This window comes from Ammospiza caudacuta, chromosome 11, assembly GCF_027887145.1.
Source record: "Ammospiza caudacuta isolate bAmmCau1 chromosome 11, bAmmCau1.pri, whole genome shotgun sequence".
Taxonomy (NCBI): domain Eukaryota; kingdom Metazoa; phylum Chordata; class Aves; order Passeriformes; family Passerellidae; genus Ammospiza; species Ammospiza caudacuta.
The window spans coordinates 5,797,373-5,820,471 of NC_080603.1; the positions used below are offsets into that span (position 1 = coordinate 5,797,373).

At 40.2% G+C, this 23,099-nt stretch overlaps 1 protein-coding gene across 2 annotated transcripts in view; it reads left to right on the forward strand.

Moving 5' to 3' along the window:
* Positions 1 to 23,099, forward strand: part of CLSTN2 (calsyntenin 2) — a 325,243-nt gene that overhangs the window by 240,778 nt on the left and 61,366 nt on the right. For both annotated transcript variants that reach the window (XM_058811966.1, XM_058811967.1), the window contains exons 4-6: positions 992 to 1,200; positions 8,761 to 8,910; positions 19,386 to 19,571. In XM_058811966.1, coding sequence (XP_058667949.1) covers positions 992 to 1,200; positions 8,761 to 8,910; positions 19,386 to 19,571 — 545 coding nt within the window. The remainder of the gene's footprint in view (positions 1 to 991; positions 1,201 to 8,760; positions 8,911 to 19,385; positions 19,572 to 23,099) is intronic.

Genomic DNA, 23,099 nt, shown 5'->3' on the forward strand with positions numbered 1-23,099 from the left:
CAAAGCTCCAGCTCATTTGTCATTGAAGATGGATTTAACTCACGTAGATGTATAAGTGCTGTACAAATAGTTCCTTTTGCTGAGAGCCATTATGATAAACGATTTATAGTAATCATTCTTCCTTTTGCTCATCCAGGACATATGACAATTAAAATTTTAATTTGGTCTGTAATGCAAGCTGAAGTTTTCAGGATATTTATTTAAAAAGAATACAGAGTTAGGAAGAAGCCTGCAAAAGCAGATAACCATCAAATCACAGAAAGAGGTTTTGCTTCACAATATCAAATTTTATTATGTTTCCCCCTCTCACGTTAGTAACAATCTGGTAGAAATCCAGTTGTGGAAAATTTTGGTCTAATCTTGACTAAATGAAGTCTGGCCCACTGATTTTGTCTAGCAGCTCATGCTCAGCCACCCTGCCTGGGGTCCCAGCCTTTATTGCAGCTCTGCTGTTGCTCCAGAACACCCCTTTTGTGTCCCTGTGTCACCCTGCCCATCAAACCAGAAAGCAAAGCCTTCCAAAGCAGGGCCTTTGGGGTTTACTCACTAAACACATGTGCGGTGTTGTGACTACTTGAAGGATTAGATAATTGTCAGCAGCAGAAGGTGAGAGCCTTACTTAATATGGAAGAATGCCTGTAAACTGCTCATTTTTAGGTAGTGGGTACAGAAGACTACTGTGTCTTATTTTACTGTGCAATGATATCATTGGCTTTCTGCTGGGGTTCATTTTTGAGGGCAGATTTTAATAGCAAAAACCATAAAACTCTCTCCCTTACAAGCCATGGCAATGGACTTTTACCTAGTGCCACTTAAGATGCTAAATTGAGCAAATGAAACATAAAAATTCTAGTATCTCATTTTAATAGGAGTTCACATAGTTTTCTAGATATGTTTTGATAGTCTTTTCAAGTGTTTTGAAAATAAACTGTTAGTGAGGTGTCACAATAAATTAACTTTTCTCTTTGATATTTTTCTGTGCCTGTTTTAGGGCAGTAGTCCACATCCAGGTGAAGGATGTCAACGAGTTCTCCCCAGCATTCAAGGAGAGCATGTACAAGGCCTCAGTGACAGAGGGGAAGATCTATGACAGCATCCTGCAGGTGGAAGCCACAGACGAGGACTGCTCCCCCCAGTTCAGCCAGATCTGCAACTACGAGATTGTCACCACGGATGTTCCCTTTGCCATCGACAGGAACGGTGAGTGTGGCTCCAGCAGGGCTGTCTGCAGGGCTGGCAGTGCTGGGGGCATGAGCTGGTCACCTGGCTGGAGAGGGAACTCCAGAGAGAAATCCTGTTCTCATCTCTGAGGGCAGAGGGATCCTCACACTGAGCGATTCCATCCCTTTTGTGTACAGCCATGCAGTAATCTCCTGTGGAAATTAAACCACCAGGTTTAGGTGAGCAACACGATTCTTGGTCACCTGGTCCATTCTCCTAATTGTCTCAGATCCTGTTTCCCTTCCAAGTGATGGCATTCCCCAAGGCAGCATGTGTTCCCCAATGCAGGGGTTATTTACTGGGTTACAGCCAGTCCTATTCCCCTGAATTTCCTGAATCAGAACCCGAATATGGCAATATTCTGCATATGTTTATTGATTGTTAAAGCTTTTAGGATCATGGGTCCACAGACCTGCCCAGCTGTGGTGCTTCTGAAGTGGATCCATTATCCATTATTATCCATTACAGTGTCACAGACATCTTTTATGAAAATTCCTTTCCTTAGGATTTTTCCTCCTGAGAAGCTGGGAGGCCTCAGGAACAAAATGTAAACAATGATTATCTGCTGCTGTGGAATGCAACAGGTGCATCTGTGATTGGCCCATGTTGGTTGTTTCTAATTAATGGCCAATCACAGTCAGCTGGCTCGGACAGAGAGTCCAAGCCACAAACCTTTGTTATCATTCTTTGCTATTCTATTCTTAGCTAGCCTTCTGATGAAATCCTTTCTTCTATTCTTTTAGTATAGTTTTAATGTAATAAATATCATAAAATAATAAATCAAGCCTTCTGAAACATGGAGTCAGATCCTTGTCTCTTCCCCAATCCAAGAACCCCTGTGAACACTGTCACACTGCAGCATGGAAGAAAATGTACTTTGGAGAATAAGTACCATTTCTTAAGTTTTTGTTGGCTTGTTTTAGTTGTTTTTCAAAGGTATATATTTTATATTTTAGTGAAAATAATAAACCATATTAAGTTTTCCAGAGGCAGCAGTTTTTGATCTTAGTGGCTTTGTATGTCAGCTTCCTGGATCAGCAAAGAACATGGATCTGAGTTTGGGAACGATGACAGAGTTGTATGAAAAGTGTGTGGAAGGTCCTTCCTCCCATTCTCTGCTTGCTTCAGATTATACAAAATAGTTTCCCCTGAAGAAACACCCTGTGTGCATACCCAGCAATGCTCTGATTTATCTCTCCTAGCAGAAACATTTAATCCATGTTTGTAGGAGGAGAGTAGAGTTTGGAAGTTAAATCTGACTTTTGGCCAAATTGTGAATTGAATGCATGCATGGAGCTACTGTTTTCTCTGAGCAGTCATTTTTATGTTGGGATGTTTTATAAAAACTCTTAACCCTGTTCAAAAATTATTCATCTATATTTGTTCAGTTCTTGCACAATGCACAGATGAGCATCAGAAGATAATAACCTGTTACATCAATAAATTTTAATGACTTTGGGGAAAAATCCATCTCGTTATCACACACTGGGAAGCAAGTGTATGATATGGGAAGTGCAACCATGAGGAATATGTTTGTGTTTAAGTAAATGAGGGCAGCTGCCACAGTAGCCCTGAGGATTCTTGAGAATCCAGAGAACTGCACAAAGGATTTTTTACAGCAACTGGGCATTTGGAAGGACATATTTGGAAGCAATTCCCTGGAAGATTTTCCTCTCCATGGCTTTTTTTTCTAACTGTGAGATTTCCCATGTTGTCATAAAAGAAAGTTCTCTATGTCTCTGAATCCATTTTTTTCCAAGGCTCCATGTCTGTGTGAAGGGTGGGTACTCGGGGAAGCCACACATTGTCTCAAAATTTCCTGTGGGGTTTGTGGCAGGTATAAGAGACAGAGAATACCCTGAAATTGGTGTGATGCAGAGTAGTCACTTCTACCATTCATGCCTTTTCAGATCCTATCACACAGAGCTGCTGCTTCAGGAGTGCTCGTGGCTTTTTACAGTCACAGATATGATCAAAAGCATAGGAAATGCCAGGAGTCGTTGGTTACATCTTTGTCCTCATGTGCCTGGGACCTGCTTTGCAGCAAAGGCAGTGAGAAAATCATTGATTTAAATGTGGCTTTAAAGCCTGCAGTGAATAATTGGTATAAGGTTATAATACTTGCAGTTTCTTGGTCATGAGTTCAATTAATATTTTTGATCTATTTGTTCCCTAAAAGAACAGTGCTGCCACAACCAACAGTAATTGCAGTCTAATTTGCAATTTTTTAAGATAATGGTAATTGCTTAAACCCACTGGGATTAGAGACAAAGTCAGAATAGATGACTATACTTTTATTTTGTGATAAAATTATGCTGCTTAGTTCCACCACATTTCACTGCTGAGAATGTCTCTCTATGGCAGCTGATAGAAACTTTCTGTGGTGCAAATTCTTTGGAAACATGCCCATTTTTGTTCCTGGTCAGGTGGTTAAAATAGATGTATGAGATGCCTGGGTCTGTCTGGTAATACTGTGCTAATTAGGATTTTGTTAACAGGGGTTTTTTTAGCCATTGTGAAATACAAATCTAGGTTCTTGTGTCTCCTGCAGGTTATGATTTTTTTATGCTTTTCAGTCACCGACATGTGGAGCTTCATTGCTCAGAAAGAGGATAAGTAAATACCTTAAAATCAAATCTAAATATGGAAAGGGGCCCCAAAAGATGGAGGTGAGGGTGAATTGTGAGGAAAACATGCCATTGTCTGCCCCAGATGGTGGACTTTTTCATGACCAACACATGAAACTAACCCTGAATTTAGGTCTGTAAAAAGATGGAGCTCTATGATCAGCTCTTTTTCTTTTGGCAGGCCAATGTCTTGTTAGGTAAAACTTACTTCTTGTCCCTAGATCCATGCATGGAGCAGTTTTTTGGGCTTGAAAAATTGAATTGCACATTGGGGAAGGTTTGCAGAGCGGCAGAGAGAGCCCTGCAGGCTCAGGTGTTGGTGCACAGGCTGCCTCATCCCCACTCCAGGGGAGGCAGGAGTGAGAGGGCACAGGAAGCAGCATCAGCCTGAGGGTATTTCCTACTTTGGGAAGGTAATATAAAACTTCTCAGTTATCTCTGGGGACTCTGGCCCTTGGTATGTGATTTCCTTGTGGATGAAATTGCTTTGTGTTCTGAAACTATAGCACTAGTAAAATGCAGTCTTGTGTATGATGAGCCCAACTCAGAGGGCAATGAACTCTGAGTCATAAAACACAGTCACGTAAAGGCAGGGGACAAATCTGTGCTTTGCTGTGCAAAGAACTGTGATTAAAGGTGTAAGGCATAATATGTTTTAAAGTAGTATTGCATGCAGATTAATCTCATTTTATCCTTAGCAGAGAATGCAAATCAAGTCAGTTACTGCAGCAACAGTGTAGGCTTTTTTCAGGTGACAGAAAAATTAAACCACAATGCACAGATCTGTCAGAATGCCAGCAAAAGCCATTTTTATTCATGTATCTTGTGCTTTATTTGTCAGGGATTATGGTCAGATGATCTGGGAACTCAGGTATAAATACAAATTCTGTCACAGCTCTGACCTAGTCTCACCTCAGAAATGGGGATGATTCTTATTTGCCACCTGGCTCTGGGGAGCACTTCACAAATGCTTGTTTAAACTGTTCAATGTGAGGATGAGACAGGGACCTGTCCAGGCTATACAGATTTTATCAGGTTACAAATCCTGGACAGAACAGGACCTCACAAAATCCCCCTTTACAGCACCCAGGGCTGCAGCAGGAGCTGTGCACACTTCATATGGCCAGGAAAGTAAAGCCAAACTTTATAGCTGAGCATCTGCATTTGATATTTATATATTTATTAAATGACAGATTCTTTCCATTGTCATTTAAAAATGAACCTTTCTGACAGGAAGATCGATTGATTTAGTAACTGTGGAATTTAGGAGGGAATTGCCATACTAAATCAGTCAAGTTTTTTCCCCATTCTTGTGTCTGCTCCAAAGTAAGGTGGAAGAGCCGTAAAAGAGGAATGTTTATATCTATCTATCCCCAAAACTGACCTTGAAGAAACAGACATGTAAATGTCCTCCTGTGTCCTCAGGAAGGTCTTTTTATATTCCTCTAGTCACTGATCTGCTTTTTGTTGTTTGAAAATAGCTGGTTTTAGCTCTGGGTATTTCCAGGGAAAGGCAGATATTTAGGAAAACTGAATAAAAAATGTATGGACTAATTTTGAATTGTGTAGAAATGTACTTACTTCTCCATTAAAATTTTCTCTTTTTAATGTTATTAATTACTTTTTTGTGTGTTGGTGAGATGTAAACAGAAACTTTCAGACTATCATCTCTAAAACTTTACTTAGTCTGTGTTTATAGTGCTTTCGTTCTGTGTCAGCTTTTTAATTGTATTGATTAAGTTATAAAAACCCAAAGAATCATAAAGCATCAGAGGTAAGAAAAAACAATATTAGGAAATTAATAAACTATTGGATAACATCTGCAAGTCATCCAAATGACCTTCCAGAACACACCTAAGAGTCAGAATCTTTGTGGTCCAAATCTGAAATGGCCATAATGAAATACAGATCTTGGAAGATAAATTTAATGAAATGTAAATATGTTGTAATGATTTATAAATCCTGTAGGACAGTTGGACAGTTTTGGTTTCTTGAGAATTATCTTTGCTGATCACAGACTAAAATAATACCAAGAAGAACCAAATAGGGAAATATAAAGATTCATGTATGAAATAATATAATGGAGAAAGGACAGAAGAACTGAGCAGATATTAAGTCAGTAATTAAGTACATACATACAGTGGCAGTTTTTCATTAAATCCTCTTAGGCAGCCACTAATTAGGCAACTCAAGATAGTAAAATGGGCGATTAGATTGTTTTGTCAATCACTAACTCAAAACCCAATGAAGTAGTTTCTTGGGGGTTCTGCAGGTTATTGCAGCCCCGAGACACATGAACAGTCTCTGTTTCAGCCCCCACACTCCAAGAATGACTCACAGCTCTTCAGTTCTCGCTCTCAGAGTTGTTTATTGTATCTTATCTATAAAAAATTTTTCTCCTGTCCAGCCGAGGACCGCTCAGCAGGACAGACAGAGGCACTCTGCCTGCCCCCGGGGCGGTGTTATCTCTTTATACTACAAACTACGTGTAACATGTTTACAATTACTTTCCAATACCTATCACCTGTGTTAGACAGTGAGCTTCTACTCTAAACCAATCCCAAAGTGCCAACATCACTGCAGAAACTGGAGGTAGAGAAGAAGAAGAAAGGCTGGACATGCCCAAGTCCCTCCATCTTGTTCCCAAAATCCCCATTCTAAAAACCCCAAAATCTACCTTTCCACCCAGTGATAATTTTATTATTACACTGCTTAAACTTCTGTGGCTTTCAGGTCCTCATACAAAGCTGGTAATTTGCTCCACGGGTCACAATCAAACCCACAGGTGTTCTGGGCTGTGTGCCAGGGTCTCTGAGCCCCCTGGCAGGGTCCTGGCAGCTCTTGACACCCAGAGGGATGCACTGAGTTCTGACAGAGTTGATGAGGTTGTTGCAGTTCTTGTGGGGAGCAAAGAGCTGTGCCCATGGCAGGCCTGAAAACACCTGGCAACATGAGGCACCCCAGAGAGAGACCCCCAGAGTCTGCAGGACACTGCCCTGGGTCCAAACCAGCCTTCAGCAGTTCACAATTCCATTTTTCCTTTCAAGACATTTAAATATGAGAAGGGTTTGTCCACCTGCGTGCCCTGCCCACAAAGAGAGCAGAAGAGACTCAGAGCCAGCAGTAAATGGGGTATTGGGCCATTTACTGCAGATGCAAGGGTGTATTTAAACTACAGTCTTTGAACCTGGAGCTGGTGATAAATGCAAACAACAGCCTTTCTTCAGGCCTGACCTGGAAAGTTTTGCATCCATTTCAATAAACTCCTAGAGTTGGCTTTAATGTAGTAGTAGCAAAAAGTAGAGTGGTGGGCTCTGACAAGATAAGGAGTGTGAAGCAGAGAGACAGCAGCTAAAAGTCGTCACTTGTCAAATTAATGGAGCTTTAGTGAAAGACTTCTTTTAAAAAGCTGCATTTTTCTGCTTTCTCTTGTCTTTCATCCATTTGTGTGAAAAGAAAAAAGAAAATGAAACTGAAATGGTCAAGCCAAACCTAACGTTTTGTGCCTAACAAAAGAGAATTTGGCCAGCACCTGTAGGGACCGGTTCACTGCATCTGACTAAATTCCAGGATATGGGGGGCTGCCCATTTCAAATTTATCACAAACAATTGGATTTTGCTGATCCTTGCTTGCAAGCAGATGTTACGTGTAGCAGTGCTGCAGAGTTTGTTCTTTGAATTCTGGAACAAAATCCTCATTCAAAGAGATAGTAAAGCAAACAGCCCTGAGCAAAAGCATAAAATTAATTAAACAGGATGAAGTTTCAACTTGTGCAAAAAGTAAATTCCAGTGGAAATGGACAGGATTAAAATGCTGAATTTGTTAATAGAAAACCCATATATTTTGCATGGTGCTCTCCCAGTCCTCCAGGAACTATTCAGAGAAAGATCTTTCCCTTTCCTTCTGAAAGTTATGCTGGTTTTGTTCCCAAAGCAGGCAATTTGTTACCTTTTTATGTGAGTCAGGTTCAGCAGATAAACCCTGTTGTTGCTGGGTTTTATTTTGCATGTGATAACTATGTGCTGCCCTATCAAATACTGCTAAACACTGTAAGGCAGGAGGTGATTTTAGGGCTTTTCCTATTTTTAAAATGTCTCTCATCTACAGGGTAATAGCTTTTGAGAAAACAGGAAGATACTTGGGTTCAGTAGTGGATCTTGGGAAGGTGGCTGTTAAAGCCAGGTATTATGGCAAATGTGGAAAAGGAGAGTGCACTAATAGCTCACGTGTCAAGATGTAACTGCTAATTACTTTTACCATCTTACTTTTGAAAGTGTTGTTGAGCAGATGTTTTTTGATAGAGCCATGCCCATATTATATCACCCCCATCTTATATTTTCCCACAAGTATCTTATTTCCATGCTGGATTGAAAGAAAATCCTTCCCATTCCTCAGAGCGTCCTGCCTCTGCATGTCCTGTGTACTTCAGAGAGTGTCACAGACATCTTTTATGGAAAATCCTTTCCTTAGGATTTTCCCTCCTGAGAAGCTGGGAGGCCTCAGGAACAAAATGTAAACAATGGTTATCTGCTGCTGTGGAATGCAACAGGTGCATCTGTGATTGGTCTCATGTGGTTGTTTCTAATTAATGGCCAATGACAGTCAGCTGGCTTGGACTCTCTGTTATTCATTCCTTCTTTTTCTATTCTTAGCCAGCCTTCTGATGAAATCCTTTCTTCTATTCTTTTAGTATAGTTTTAATGTAATATATATCATAAAATAATAAATCAGCCTTCTGAAATATGGAGTCAACATTCTCATCTCTTCCCTCAGCCTGAGACCCCTGTGAACACCGTCACAAGAGAGCTCAAAAGTCACAAAGCACTTGATGAACCAGGACCCAGATGTTGCAGTCTGGGGATGCTCGGCCAAGAATGAATCTCTGAATGTTTTCTTGTGTTGAACCTCTAGGTAACATCAGGAACACGGAGAAACTGAGCTATGATAAGCAGCGCCAGTATGAGATAATGGTCACAGCTTTTGACTGTGGGCAGAAGCGTGCGACAGAAGATGTCTTGGTTCGAGTTAATGTCAAACCTGTGTGCAAACCAGGCTGGCAAGGTAAGGCTGAATAGCTTTTCTATTGTAATTCTTTATTTAAATCTCTTTCCTTTGGTGTTTTCCCTCTACCTCACAGTAAGGAAAGGAGGGTGCTTGTTGCACTGGTGTGGAAAACTGCTGCTGTTCCTTCTGCCTCATTCCAAGCCTGCTAACGAAGTGGATGATAATCCCACGTTTGCTTGCATTTGCCATGCTTCTTCTCTAGGCAGAACAAAGAGCAGACCAGACAAAAAGAACACAAATTTCTACTCCAATAAGTTATCTCATGAGTCTAATAAGTTATCTTATAAGAATATTCTGGAAGGTAAAAAAAAATGATGCTGTTTTGCCATTGTCCTACTATTCCTTAAAAGAGCATTTTTGAAGCCACCATGGCAAGATGTTTCTGCCATGTGAGCTGGAGTTGTTCAGGTTATCTTGTTCAAGGTTCAGGATTGGCTTTTGTGGCATGCAGGAGCCAAGGCACCCCCAGTGGATGTGAAAAGCATCTTTAAAGCTGATTCCTGTCTTGATACTGAGACATTCTGGTAGGAATCAATTTGATTTTCTAAAAATGCTGTAAGGATCTATACCCTGTCTGGAATGGAGAAAAACCCAGCTGACAATGTACAGGGAAGATAGATATGCCACTAATTATTAGGAATTAAGATGGAAATGAGGGCTGGATTACAGACAAACAAATTGGATGTGACCATGTTATGCAGGTGTCATTCAGGACTAACTTGACCTTCATAATTGTAATTTTTAAACATAATGATTGAGAAGGAAAAAATCAGTTTTGCTGTTGTACTTAAAGATAAATTTGCAGGTTGACATTTAGAAGAAAAAATATTTTCTTTGGGAAATGAGAAGCTCTCGTCTAGAGGAGCTAGTAATGAAATGTTTGCAATAGCAGGATTCCATTTCCACAGCCCTCACTTGGACCAGAGGCATGTTTCAGATTTTTGGGATGTACTAGTACTCAAGTATTTGAAGAACATTTTTGTTGAAAGAAACCACAATAGCTATGAACTATTTCCACATTCTCTAACTGATATTACTGTTCACATGATTTATTCTCTAAAAATATTACGGTCTCTTTACACTGGAGAAATATTCTGTTTCCATTTTATGGAGTTATCTCAGATAAATTACTTATCCCCAAATTAGCTTGAGATTTGTATTAAAATGGGTGTAATGGATGAATATTTTTTTTTCATTTTTTATATTCAGGTATTTTTTTGATTGAATAAGTTTTGCAAAGGTGGCAATGGTGTATTTCTATTGCCCAGTATTATTTCACAGTTCATGTGGTTGTTATGCTTGTTACTGGCTCCATCAGGTGGGTTTAGACACTAGGCAGCCAATAAAAGGAAAAGGAGCAATCTCAAACAGGTTTGATCAGGGTTTGGGGTGTGTTTTTGATGCTTTGTTCGTGTTATTTGTACCTTTCCACCTGTCAAACGCACAACTCTTCACCTCCCTGGCACATCCCCAGGTCAAGGAGCACAAGATGCAAGGGGATGTCTCCTACTCAGGGTAGAAGGTCTTTAAGTAAACAATTGAGTAGATAGGGCTTCATTGCATAATTATTATTAATTCATTAATTGTAATTTGAAAATGAGCTACAACATAAGCATTCCAGAGATTTATACATTTCTCTTAAAGAGATTTTTTTCATACCCTTTTATTTTTACAGGTGGAGAAATTCATGTAGGTGATGGTGTTTGCCAGTTTGAGCCAGTAAAAATCACCTGTTTCTAGGGAAAAAATAAGATCAAATAAGCAAATCTTTCCAAGAGTATATGTAGTAGTTAAAGAGGAAATGTGGAGACTAGAAATGGAAGATATTTATAGTGTTCTTTCTTCCCTGTGTTTGGTGCTCTGTGACCTCCCCACAAAGGGGCAGCCAGCAAGTTTGCTCCATCTTCTTTGAAATAATGCTATATTTGTAAAGATTGGATGACTTCAGGAAGTAAAATAATGGGAAGTTTTTGACAGAAAAGAGGAATAATCTGAGTCCTTGGTTATAATAGAGATGTTGCTAAAATACGTGATTTTTTTTTCTTGTTCTTCAATGTTATCCTGAACAAATAAATACTCGGATTTTCAATTTATGGCATTGGCACTTAGTTCTTGAAAGCTAATGGCTTTTGTAATTTGAAATATTGTGCACTTGTTTATGTAACTATCATGAATAGAGATTAGAGTGGTCTAATGCAACTTCAGTATTAAAAATTTTATTGCAGCCAATTTCAGCGTAGATGCCCTTCAGATAACCTCCACTGTGCAGGGCTGCGAGAGGGAAGAACAGGCTGATGTAAAGCAATTCAAAATTATTCCTGTTTCTTGAGGCCAGCAGCATGTGACTGATGTGTGGCAGAGCAAATAAGGCTCCACCAGCCAAGGTGCTTTCCTTTAATCAATATTTCCTTGGGCTAACGGCGTTGAAATCTTCATTAAATCCAGGAGCTGCTTCCCTGCTCTCTGATGATGATGGGCATTAATACACCAGCAGCCAGATCCCCACATAGATATTTTCAGCAAAAAAGCCTCCCCTCTGTTCAGAGGCTGCTCTAGAAACAAACTTAACCCAAGCTGGCATCTGCTTTCTGAGCAGAGCACTCTGGAGTGTTATTCATATACTGAGCAAGCTAAAAATATAAATCAATGGGCTGAATTACTTCCTAATCAGGTATTTTAATTGGAAATGCTCACTAGTGGGTTTTGTCAAGTGACTTCTAGAGCTGTGCTACAAAATCTCTTCATGCCAGCTGTGTTTTCATGTCCATGATTTCCAAACAGTGCAGTGTCCATGTCCTGCCAGGTAGGTAAAGGACAGAATTACCAAGAAAAGCTGGATGATGACAGTACTCCTGACATCATCATGGCTCAATCTGCAGTCGAAGATACTTAGATTTTTGGTATAAAACATTTTTAATCCTTCCATAGTGGGATTACAAATGGAAATTAAATCTAACCCAATGTGCTGAAAGATGCAATGTAGCAAAAAATTGAAAACAATTATTCCTGTACCAGGCTCTCTGGTGACTAGCGCACTGTGTGGGGAGAAGAAGAGTCTAGCCTCCAAAAAAAAAAGAAAAAGGGTAGAATCATGGACCTGAAAACTTGAAAAATATGTTTTGAGATTGTCAGAGGTCTGCTCAATTACTGACAATTAAACTACAAGTGAGGTTGCTCCCTAAAATGCAATTGATTTCTGACAGAAAATAGTTACTAGAAGCAAAAAAACTTCTCTGAAACAACCAACTGAATATCCTGGGAAAGAAAAAGAGAGCTCACAACAGGGAAGGCTGGCTGTGCTTCCTGGGGAGATGAGTGTGGAGCAAAGACAACAGCCCAAAACTCAAAAGTCACTTTGTTTCCCCTCGTGAAAGGAGAGTTTTCCATGCCAAATTTCATATGGCCTTGCATAGGCAATGGTGACTAACCTGCAGTTGGACTGTTAGGACTCCAAATACAAAACATGATTTCACAGCATCTAGCCTCAAGTGTTTTACCAGTCTGAAAAGATTTCTTGTATTTATCTTCCAAGGTCTGTGAACCCATATGCATCCACAGCCAGCTACGCAAGAAAGAGAATAAGGTTGAAGTTCTTTAAAAATTCGTCTTAAAAGAGATAGTCCTGAAAAATTAAATTACTTTTACGTAGCGTTGGCTTAAAAATAGTTTTGAAATAAAAGCTTCTCTTTGTTCATTCATCCAATAGATTGTAAAAATATTCTTAAAAGGTTGTTAGTGTATCAGAGATGGTGCATACCATTTCCTTCCTAAGGCATGTTGGGCCCACTAAGGTGGCCCGGGCCCTTCCCAAAGGCACATTCCCAGCACCTCTTTAAGGATGAATAGGCATTCAGAGCCTGTGTGCAGTCACATCAGCTTGCTCTTCCTGCTGAAATAAAATCTTTCTTTTGTACAAAGAAGGGCAGGACCTTCCACTTCAGTAGCAGAGTGATCTCACATCACTTCTGAGTCAACATTCCTCAGAGATGTTGTTTGCAGGAGCTGCTGAGTGACTTCAGAATGGTTTTCATGAGGGCTTTCTAGTAAGATCCAGTTACTGAGGGAAACCAAAACCATATTGGCTTTCATTCTGACAATGCTTTTAACAAGGAGGAATATTATTACTAAGGTAATTGATTATTTGGAGGAGGCTGGTCAAGTGCAGAAACCTTGCTGATGAAGGTAATATTCTCAGTCTTCCAGAACAATTTAAAAGGACCAAGTAATTTCTGCACTAAACACAAATCAATTTGCATTACTCCTGTGCAGACACCTAGCAGCTCAAAGCACCATCCTTGTGTTGTCTTAGCTGTGAGATATTCACCCATACTTTTATAAATAAAATTTATTGTGAAGCACGAGTGTTTATGGAAGTCTAAGCTTAGCACTGCTATGCATGCATTAGCCACACATCCTTCAACCAGGGCAATCAGGATGAAATACTTACATTCAGCTGTTATATTGAATGGCACCATTTTAGTAAAATACCCACTCTAAATAACCACTCCAGACATTTGAAAATTAACTAAACTCCTGAGTACTACCAAGTTTTGAGCTTAAAATTTACATAAGTTCATATTTGCTTTATTACTTGTATCTATGTCGTTTTTACTTTGCTTTGACTACCAGACATACTCAGAGAAGGCAGTCATACCTGTTCCAATCTAATTTTTTAGATATGCTCTCTTTAGTAAGTTCTGTATCTGCATTATAGTTAAATACGTCTTCCCTGAGCACTCCAGGTCCTCTCATGTTTCTTTTTACCATGTCCTCTTACTGAAAACAGTGCTTTAGATATTCCAGGACTGCCTTGCTTTTGCCTGGCCGTATCAGACTGGTGGCCTGTGGAAATGCTTTCTTGTCTTAATGAAATCAGCTCTTTTACCATCTGTTGTTTTTCAGTGATTTCTCAGATGCTTGCTGAACTGCCTGAGCACTTTGTATCATTACTAAGCACTATTTCTGTAACACCAGTTCTCAAGGTCACCTTGTTCTGTGTTTAGGATATCTTCTTTCTAGACTGACTTCTAGTGTGGCACTGCCTTCCTTTCCCTTCACTGGCAGCAGTAACTAACACAGTCCTGGTCTTGTGCCAGGGCTGCAAATGGAAATATCAAATAACACTCCCAAGGCAGGCTCACAGGGATCATTACCAGTCAGTTCCCTGTGTACCATGAGCTTCACATCTGCCGAGTAACCCATTACTGCCCTCTCTGCAGGCTGTTCTGCTTCTCTCTGGTTGTTCTGAGCACTGAAATTCTGAAGCCAGTCTTTTTCATCTTAAGTGATACAAAACCCCCATTCATTTTAGACCTATTTAACTAGATTTTTATTTCCATATATAACTCCTTTGTTCACATTTCTGTATTTGCAACTACAAAACTAGTAATTTCTTGTTTGAATTTTCACTGCAAGATCCTCCTGAGCTTTACTGGGGCAATTATCATTTCATTGAGAAGTTTCTTATCTCTGAGATGCAGCTGACAGCATCATTCCATTAACATTTCCTCTGCCAAAAAGTTAAAGCACTGCAGGGTATCCAGTTAGGTTTGAAGCTTTTCCTTATGATTTTTTTTCTCTGCATGTAGATACTGCCACATATTCTTAGACCTTGGGCTGAAAAATTTAAGGATGAGGATTAGGATCCATTGAAGAAGGATTTTTGGATCCATTGATGAGGGATCCATGGATGAGGGTTGGGATCCATGCATGAGGGTTGGGATCCATGCATGAGGGTTGAGATCCAATAATGAAGGATTTTTGGATTAGGATTGGGACCCATGGATGAGGGATCCATGGATGAGGATTGGGATAATACACTGGGCCAGTCCACAGTACTGAGGCTCATGTCAAGCCAGAGCAGCAAGGCCTGGGCTGGCTCCTGGATCCAGAGATGCTGTGGCTGAGACAAGCCAGCACCTGCAGCCCAGTCTGATGGGGCTGAGCTTAAACAGAGCTCCAGGCCCATGGAAGGGCAAGTGGAGGCCCCAGGTGAAGCTTGTGGAGGTTCATTAGGGCTTATTAGTGCCCTTGGGGCTCTGACACTGTAGGAAATACATTATTCAAATGAAATCTCATGACAAATAATAGCTTAAGCTGTGCTGTTTCATGGGGTTTAGATTCTTATATGTTTATTTCACATAATTAAGCACCATTAGGTCTGGGAACTTTATCACTTGATGGAATATTCAGTGTCAGTAGGTCAAGCACAACAGTTACTCGGTTGGGTTCACCAGCTCCTGCAGCATCAGCCTTTCCACTGTCCTGTACTAAGCACAAATTTCTGTCTCTTTTTTGTTTGTCTTTTTGAAACTATCAACATACTGCACAAGGAAAAGGTGTATATGAATGTTTGTTCATGCTTTGAGATGTGCACTTAAATCTCTTAGCAAACCAGCAGAGCTTTGGACATTAGTTTGAATTTTCTCTTTGCTGTGAAAACCCTTCAACTGAGTCAGACCTGATTACCATTTCCTTAACAAGTCACTCATCTTATTTCACATTAAAAAGGCACCAGAGTAACCTTTAGCCAAGTCTCTAGCCTACATAAACAGCACAGATGTGAGAATGCTGCAGAGGAAACAGAAGAGATACCAATTACACTGCTCTGGGAACCTTCTGTTCCAGCAATTATGTAGCGATGCTGCAGAGACTCACTAACGGCACCACATAAATTTTATCTTACATTCAGCTGCCAAGATGCATATCTTCAGTGCAACAGGAGAGAAGTTTCGTATTTCATTGTGTTACAATTATCTTTAATTACATCACTATCAGTTTTAACACCGTGAAATGGAATCAAAGTTTATGGCCACACACATGTAGGAGATGTGAACCATGTCATACCTCCTCTGCGTGATCTTCAAGGGACAAAAATCAGATTAAACCCCTCAGTGTCATCTAGCATTAAAAATTAATTAAACTACAAAACATGAATCACAAAGACAGCACAGAAAACCTTAAGTTTAGAGATCAAGGAACATCTTCACACTATCCATCTGTTGTTACAAGGAAAATTTGTTCAGTGCATTGGGATTTACTTTTAAAGGCTGAAACTGTCACTGAAGTTTGATCCATTTTGATCTTGGGATCGTTTGAGTATCTCAGCGATGAAGATGCATGTTTACATAGTTGCTTTATAATTGATGAAATCTGAACCACAAGCTTGACATGATGATATTTACACTCTAATTGTAGGGATAACCCAGCTGGGGTTGTCTTGCATTGTCTGGAGCAGCTTCATGCTACAAGTGGCAAGCAAGAAAAAGCCTGCTGAATTATAAAATCAAAACAGTGGCTGCAGGACTAAACAGTGCTAGTTTTATTCAGACTTTCCCCCTGGAATCAGTCTTCTACCCTGACAGCATTTACTTTCCTAAGTTTGCTGTGTAATGCGGTATTCTAGCAGGACTTGGGTCAGGTTTGTGTCACAGCAGGAACTGTGTTGGTTGGGTTTAGTTAATCTAAGTGCAGCCTGCCAGTTCAGGTGGGGTTATGTATCAGAACATATCTAGAAAATACCTAAATTCAGAGGTATTTGCAGACTCAGGTTACATAAGATTTTTCCTGTGAGTCACTCCAGAGGAAATGAAAAAGTACCACCACATTCCCAAAGGGAAGGTGCTAATCCTTTGAGTAAGTCCAATGTGCGATGTTATTCTGAGAGAAAGCAAAATACACCATTCAAAATTAAATTAAGGACTTGGGTTACTGTCACAGCAATTTCTTTGTACTGTTACTACTGCTTATTGTTGCTTGTCCCAGCTCTGTGCCCTTGCCAGCGTTGCTGCCTGCAGTGGTGGTGAGATGCAGAGGGTGCTAGCCTCAGCTCCACAGCTCTGGGAGCTGAGTGCCTGGGGGCAGGTTCTGTGGAAATAAGCCACTTGTTTTTTATCAGAGCTGTTGCTGCCTTCAGGGATGGTTCTGCCATCGCAGGATTGTAACCTGCTCCAGTTTTGCCTCACGCTTTCCTGGGAATGCCTTTGGCATGGAGAGGGACTTCTTGGTGGAATCCCTAAATCTGCACTAAGTCAGTGAAGGAAGTGCTGGTGCAGTTTAGGATGGGGATTGGTCTGTGGTGATGCAGTAGACCAAGGTCCAAAGACACTGGTTCAAGTCTAGTTGATGTTTTACAATTTAGAACTGAGATAAATGTGAGTGATTTAGGGAGGTGCAGGGTTTATGATCTCTGGGTACACATTCCCACTTCTACCAAGATGAAAACAAGCATGAAACAAAATACCTCTTCCAGTTCTTGTGGCAGAAACAGAGGCCTCCCCTCCTTCTTCCTCATGAGCAGTGCTATTTTATATGATGTGAGTTTTACAGGACACTCCTTGTATAGCTGGAGCTTCAGGCACCTTGCAGTTTGTAATTCAGTCATGTCTCACATCCACTAATGAATATTTTGCATGAGTACCGGTCCATTTGGTATAGCTGAGAAATAAAAATGTTCCTGAAAGCTGCTGAAATAGTCAGAAAGGTTCCAGACATATATAAGACTTTATTTTCCGTTTGGGGTAGAGGAATACAATTCCTGAACTGGTGAATAAGAGATTATAAAGATCAAAACTTAATATATTATTAGTTTGCATAAAACCAGCAAATTACTTTATTTTTACCTGAAGAACCTCAAAGAATTTGCTGCTCTTGCTCTATTGGAAAAGTGTTAACCTCAAATTTCTGCAATGGAGAGGGAACAGAAACGTATTATTGTAATGATGTCCCATGTATGGTACTTGGAATTCTAATGGAACTGTTTAAATCAACAATTGCAGAGAAATTATGCAATACTGTAGATCAAGTCTAACTTAATGTGGAACAAATGGAGTGAATTACATGAAAATTACAACTGAAATAGTGGCTCAGTTATATGTGCACAGGCAGTCATGGTTGCCTTAGTCATGATGTGCTAGTCCTAAAGATTTTAGTAAAAACCAATTGGGTTATGTCAGAAAGAGGATCAGAGAATTCTGAAATGCAGACCAGTGGTTGTAGCATCCTTGCCTGGACTCTGGACTAATGACTTCCTCACACTTCAAAGTGTTTGCATGGATGTTTAGAATTTCTTGGAAATGTTTAGTTTAATGCAGTTTAAGTCCTGAGCTTTCTGAAATGAGATCTGTTGAAAAACACAAACTCCTTCACCTACTAAATGCATACATACATCTTTGTATCCACTATTAGTTTTCCCTTCCACTGATATTTAGAACAAATCTCTGTCCATTTGCTTTCACGGATCTTGTTGACTGTCAAGACCTAGAACTTTTCCATTTTTGAAGTCTTATTTTACCTAGAAAGATTTGAACTTGTTAAAGCAACAAGGGGAAAGGCCATGAACATGGCCAGAAGACTGGACTGAGAGTTGGGGTTGTTCAGTGTGGAGAAGGCTCCATGGAGATCTTGCTGAGGCCTTTCAGTGCTTGAAGAGGACTTACAAGAAAGATGGATAGAAAGATTTTACTGAGGCCTGTAGTGACAGGACAAGAGGCAGCAGCTTTAAGTTGGATTTAGATTGGATATATGAATTTATTTTTTTTCCTGTAAGGATGCTGAGGCATGGCACAGGTTGCCCAGAGAAGCTGTGGATGCCCTGTCCCTCAACCTGAGATCAGGCTGGGTGGGACTTTGAGGAACCTGGTTTAGTGGCTGGTGTCCCTTTGAGGGAGCTTTGAAGATCCCTCCAACTCCAGCCATTCTGTGACTTGATGAAAATATGAGCTGCAAAGACAGCTAAAATAGATGCTTGTAATTACTGCTGCTTTTTCGGGTTTTCTCTGAAGCACGTTGCAAACACCATAATTAATTGGATTTCAAACATTAAAATGCTTCAGTTGAGCAGCACAGGGGGTATGTGTGGCACAAACAGGTGGCTGCCTGAGGCAGGGGATTGTTTAATTGTTGTGGGCTGTGAGGCATCTGCATAAACACAGATTAGTCAGATCTAGCTGGAAGCAGGAGTCATCCTTTCGGCTGGAACTTCCTGTCACCAGTGCTTCACAAAATAAGGAAGATGTTCAAAGACAAGAAGTGGCACTACAGAGGTGTTATATTAGACTGACTGGTGTAGCCTGGTCCTCGGAGGCATTTGTTCTTACCACAAGGCTGTGAAATCTGACCAAACTGGGTGCAGCAGACAACCTCCCCCCTGCAGAGTCAGCTTGTAGTCTGTCACGGAACGTGGGCACTGCAGCTCCAGACTGACACCAATTAGCACTTCTTGTCAGGAGCTGTCTGCAGCCCCTGTGTGTGACTCAACCAGGAGAGGTATTACTTAAGTGAGCCTGATACTCTTAGAAAAACAGGGCCAAAATCCAATTTTTTTCACAGAGTAGCTTATTGGTGCCAACTTCAGAGACTCTTATTTTTGCCTTAGACAGTGTCCTTTGAGAACAATATGTAATTTGAAATTATATAACTCCCTTTCCTTTACTCACCATTGGATCTTGGTTTTGATTTGTTTGTTTTTCCAGACTGGAACAAACGGATTGAATACAGGCCTGGCTCTGGCAGCATTCCCTTGTTTCCCAGCATCCACCTGGAGACGTGTGATGGACCAGTGTCCTCAATCCACACCACCATTGAGCTGCAGACCAATTACATCGGGAAGGGCTGTGATCGTGAGACCTACTCTGAGAAATCTCTGCAGAAATTATGTGGTATGGATATGGATTTCCATTTCCATTTTTGCAAACAAGGCACCAGCTCCTTGTGACCTGTAAGCATGCAGAACTTGGATTTAGCTCAGCTGGCTCACTTTGGATTGTAGCAATGAAAATTGAGAAAGTGATGATATTTGACAGCTGCCCCATCCTTCTTTTCCATTTGTTTTCACTCCATACTTTCTCCCTGCCTTCTTTTAATTTTTTATCACTCCTGCTCTGATTCCCCTCTCAGTTTTTCCTTCTTCCTCATTCCATCTCTTTCCCCTTCTTTCTTCCCTCTGCTACAGATAGTGGTGTGACGCTATAGTGAGATTTCCAGTGTAGATTTGCCATCACAGGAAGACCATAGGATTTGAAGGGAATTAAATCTCCCTGTTGTGTTTCAGTCCTCCTGACTCAGCTTTCTATTCTGCTGCTCAGTGTTGTGCCAGAGGACAAAGAAACAAAAAGTAAAATATTATTCTGGGCAAAAATATTTAAGAAACACAAACTTCAGATAAGAGCTGACCTGGTGGAGAAATATTTCCAAATTTTTTCCTCCCTTTTTGTACTTTTTGATAACTTTGTGTAAAATGCAGAAGTCAATTCTGAAAGGCAGGTTAAATACTTGAAGATATTTTTTTCAGATTTTAAGATTCTGTATCTGACAAAGCAATGGCCGCACAATAATCCCTTCATCTTTTGAGATCAGATGTCTCTCCTGCTCTGATGTCCTTAGAGTCCTCCTATGAAGCCCTGATGGTGTAGACATTAATTCTCATCTTCCCTGTCTCTTTGCCTGGTTTCTGTCTCAGCTACAGTAGTAATTGTGCAATTTTTTCCATTTAAATGCCTGGATTTTGGTTCTGGGTGCTCTGGTATAGGGCTTACCTTTGCTCTGATAACCACTCAGCAGTGCTGCAGGCATGTTAAGATCAATACACTGACCTTTAGGAAATAATTTTTGTAAATGAAAAATTTCAGCCAGTGTTACTAAATTATTAAAAATGGAGAAGCAATTTCCAGGGAAAAATGGTTGAGAGTTGCAATTATCAGTTATCAGTGGAGATGAAGAAAGGGAGGTAAAGGTGAACAGGAGTAGTAGCATTGTCATAAAATCTGAATGTTTTCAACTTCAAAATTGCTTAGTTAAGATCACAGAAACAATCATGACTTTGATTCTATGTCTTAATCCAACTGCCTGGGCTCTAGAAGAGGAGATGAAAATCCATCTGCCCCAATATGCATCTTAATCATGGTAATGATATTAAATCTGAGAGGCAGACCAAGGCTTGATTTCATAAAATATGAAAATTTTAATAAAAATATGTTGAATATTTAGATAATAGCTAAATATATATAAATATTATATATCAATTACATATAAATATTCTATAAATAATATTTATATAATAGCTAAAGTAAAATACTTTTGCCTCCTCTAAGAAGCTGTATTAGCAGCCAAAACAACTTTGCTTTGTGCTGTTACAGACCTGAAATGCAAATGTTACAGTCACTCAGTGCAGACCGCTATGAACAAGACCTAAACCACAGAATTATTACCTTGTAATCAAACAATGATAGCAGCTATATCCAACAATATTATCATTTCAAGTGTAGGCTGAAAGGCAGTACCTTCAGCTGGTGTAAAAGTCCTTAGTTGAGGAAGGTTGTACAAGCTCTAAGGGGCTCAGTTTACAGTGTGGCTTGACTGCCTCACCTGCTGACACTGGAGCAGAAAAGAGAATTACAGGCAGTTCTCAGGTCTGCAGGGCCATTGTGGTGGCTCTGAGCAGGGGACAGACATCCCTGCTGAATTTCACCTCTCCTCATCCATAAAGGAAGAGAATGGAAAACACTTGAGAAAACAAAAGTGTAAGAGTGTACATAAATAGGGGGGAAATTCTCACTGCTGAAAGAATTCTTCTTTTGTTCCAGGTTTTCCATATCTTCATAGCGAGCAGACATGGTAGAAACTTGTAACAGGACTTTGATGAAAAGTGACAATGTGCTTTACATAAGAATTGCATTTAGCCTGGCCTGCACTTTGCTATTTAGCAATTTTTATGATCCTTAATGTAGAGAGAAGTCTTATGAAAGCCACTTAAATTATTTCTGGAAATCAGTTTTCTCCCAGAAGTTACCTTATTGTAACTAATAGTTGGATGATAAGATAAAATCCTTTGAAAAGGATGAAAACCCTGAATTTTTTTATACAGTGATGCATGATGTGATTGCAGAGTGTGCAGAACTGAGCACTCATACAGCTCTACACCATGTAAAATGCAAGGCTCTCTCTGTAAAAGTAAAGATCCAGTTTATAAATCTTGTGCGCATTTCTTCATTTATCTGTTGGAAATCTGGAGAAGGAAGATGTTAAGGAGGGCAAATTAAAATTCATTTTTTATATGATGGAAGGTACAAGTCTGCTTTTCAATAACCCAGAGATTTGCATCCCTTGGATGGTCAAGGTGGGCAGCTTAAATGATTAAATTACACTTGAGTCATTTTAAAGGCAAGGAACTGTTAGTGTTGTGCCTCAAAGCATTTTAGAAAGCATTCTTTCACCTTGTTACCTCACAGTAATAAAAAGTACAGACTGTCTAAAAGACACCACTTGGACTGCAAAAACATATCAGAAAAAATCACACTTAAATAAACACAGGATAAGAGGCCTAAAATATAGTGGGAAAATGGCTCTGGTGCTGTCTTCTTTCCCTCTAAATGTAGATAAAAGAGAAAATAATGGGATTGCTAATTCTCCCATGTGTCAGATGGGAAACTGAGGCAGGGAAACACTGTCAGCCTCAAGGCCCTGCTCCAGCCACAGTCCTGCCCTCTCTCCATTATCCTGGGTGGTGCAGCATTGCAAGAGGCCCAAAGTTGCTCTGATCACAAAGAAGAGTTTGAGCTGAGTGTCATTTGCATCATTTGTTTCCAGCTAAGCCAGCAGTCTGGTCCAGCTCAGTGAGCAGCATCACCGTGTGCTTATCCTGGCACAAAGTTTGGAGCCCAAATGTGCAGGACTGGGAGAGGAGGTGGGGCCAACTGCATAAATCACTTGTGAAAATAAGCACTTTCATATGCAAGAGGTGCCTTAGGGGTCTTAGCCCAAAACTGAGCTTCATGCAACAGTTCCTGCATTGTTCTGGAAGCATTTTGGGAGAAAAGGTCATCAGGTACTACATTGTGGAAAAGCACTGATCCCATGGTCAGGCTGTTCTGGGAACACCTCCAAAGAGATCCTGTTTGCATTGTTCCAGATCTGTCTCTGTACATGGCTGAGCAGCCTGGCACTCTGGTTGGATTTACTAGGATAGGAAAAGCATGATTTATTCCAGCCAAATCTCCCCAGTAAATAATCCAATGATTTTTCTCAGGACAGGATTAAAACATGTTACAGGATGAGATTCCAAACTTAGCCATAAATCTCCATACAAATATAGGCAGATAGAGTAGAACCTGTTGAGCTTGGTGCTGGTTACACAAAATTCAGTGTCTTGTATTATCCAGAATTATAGTTTGTAAAATAAATACACTTTG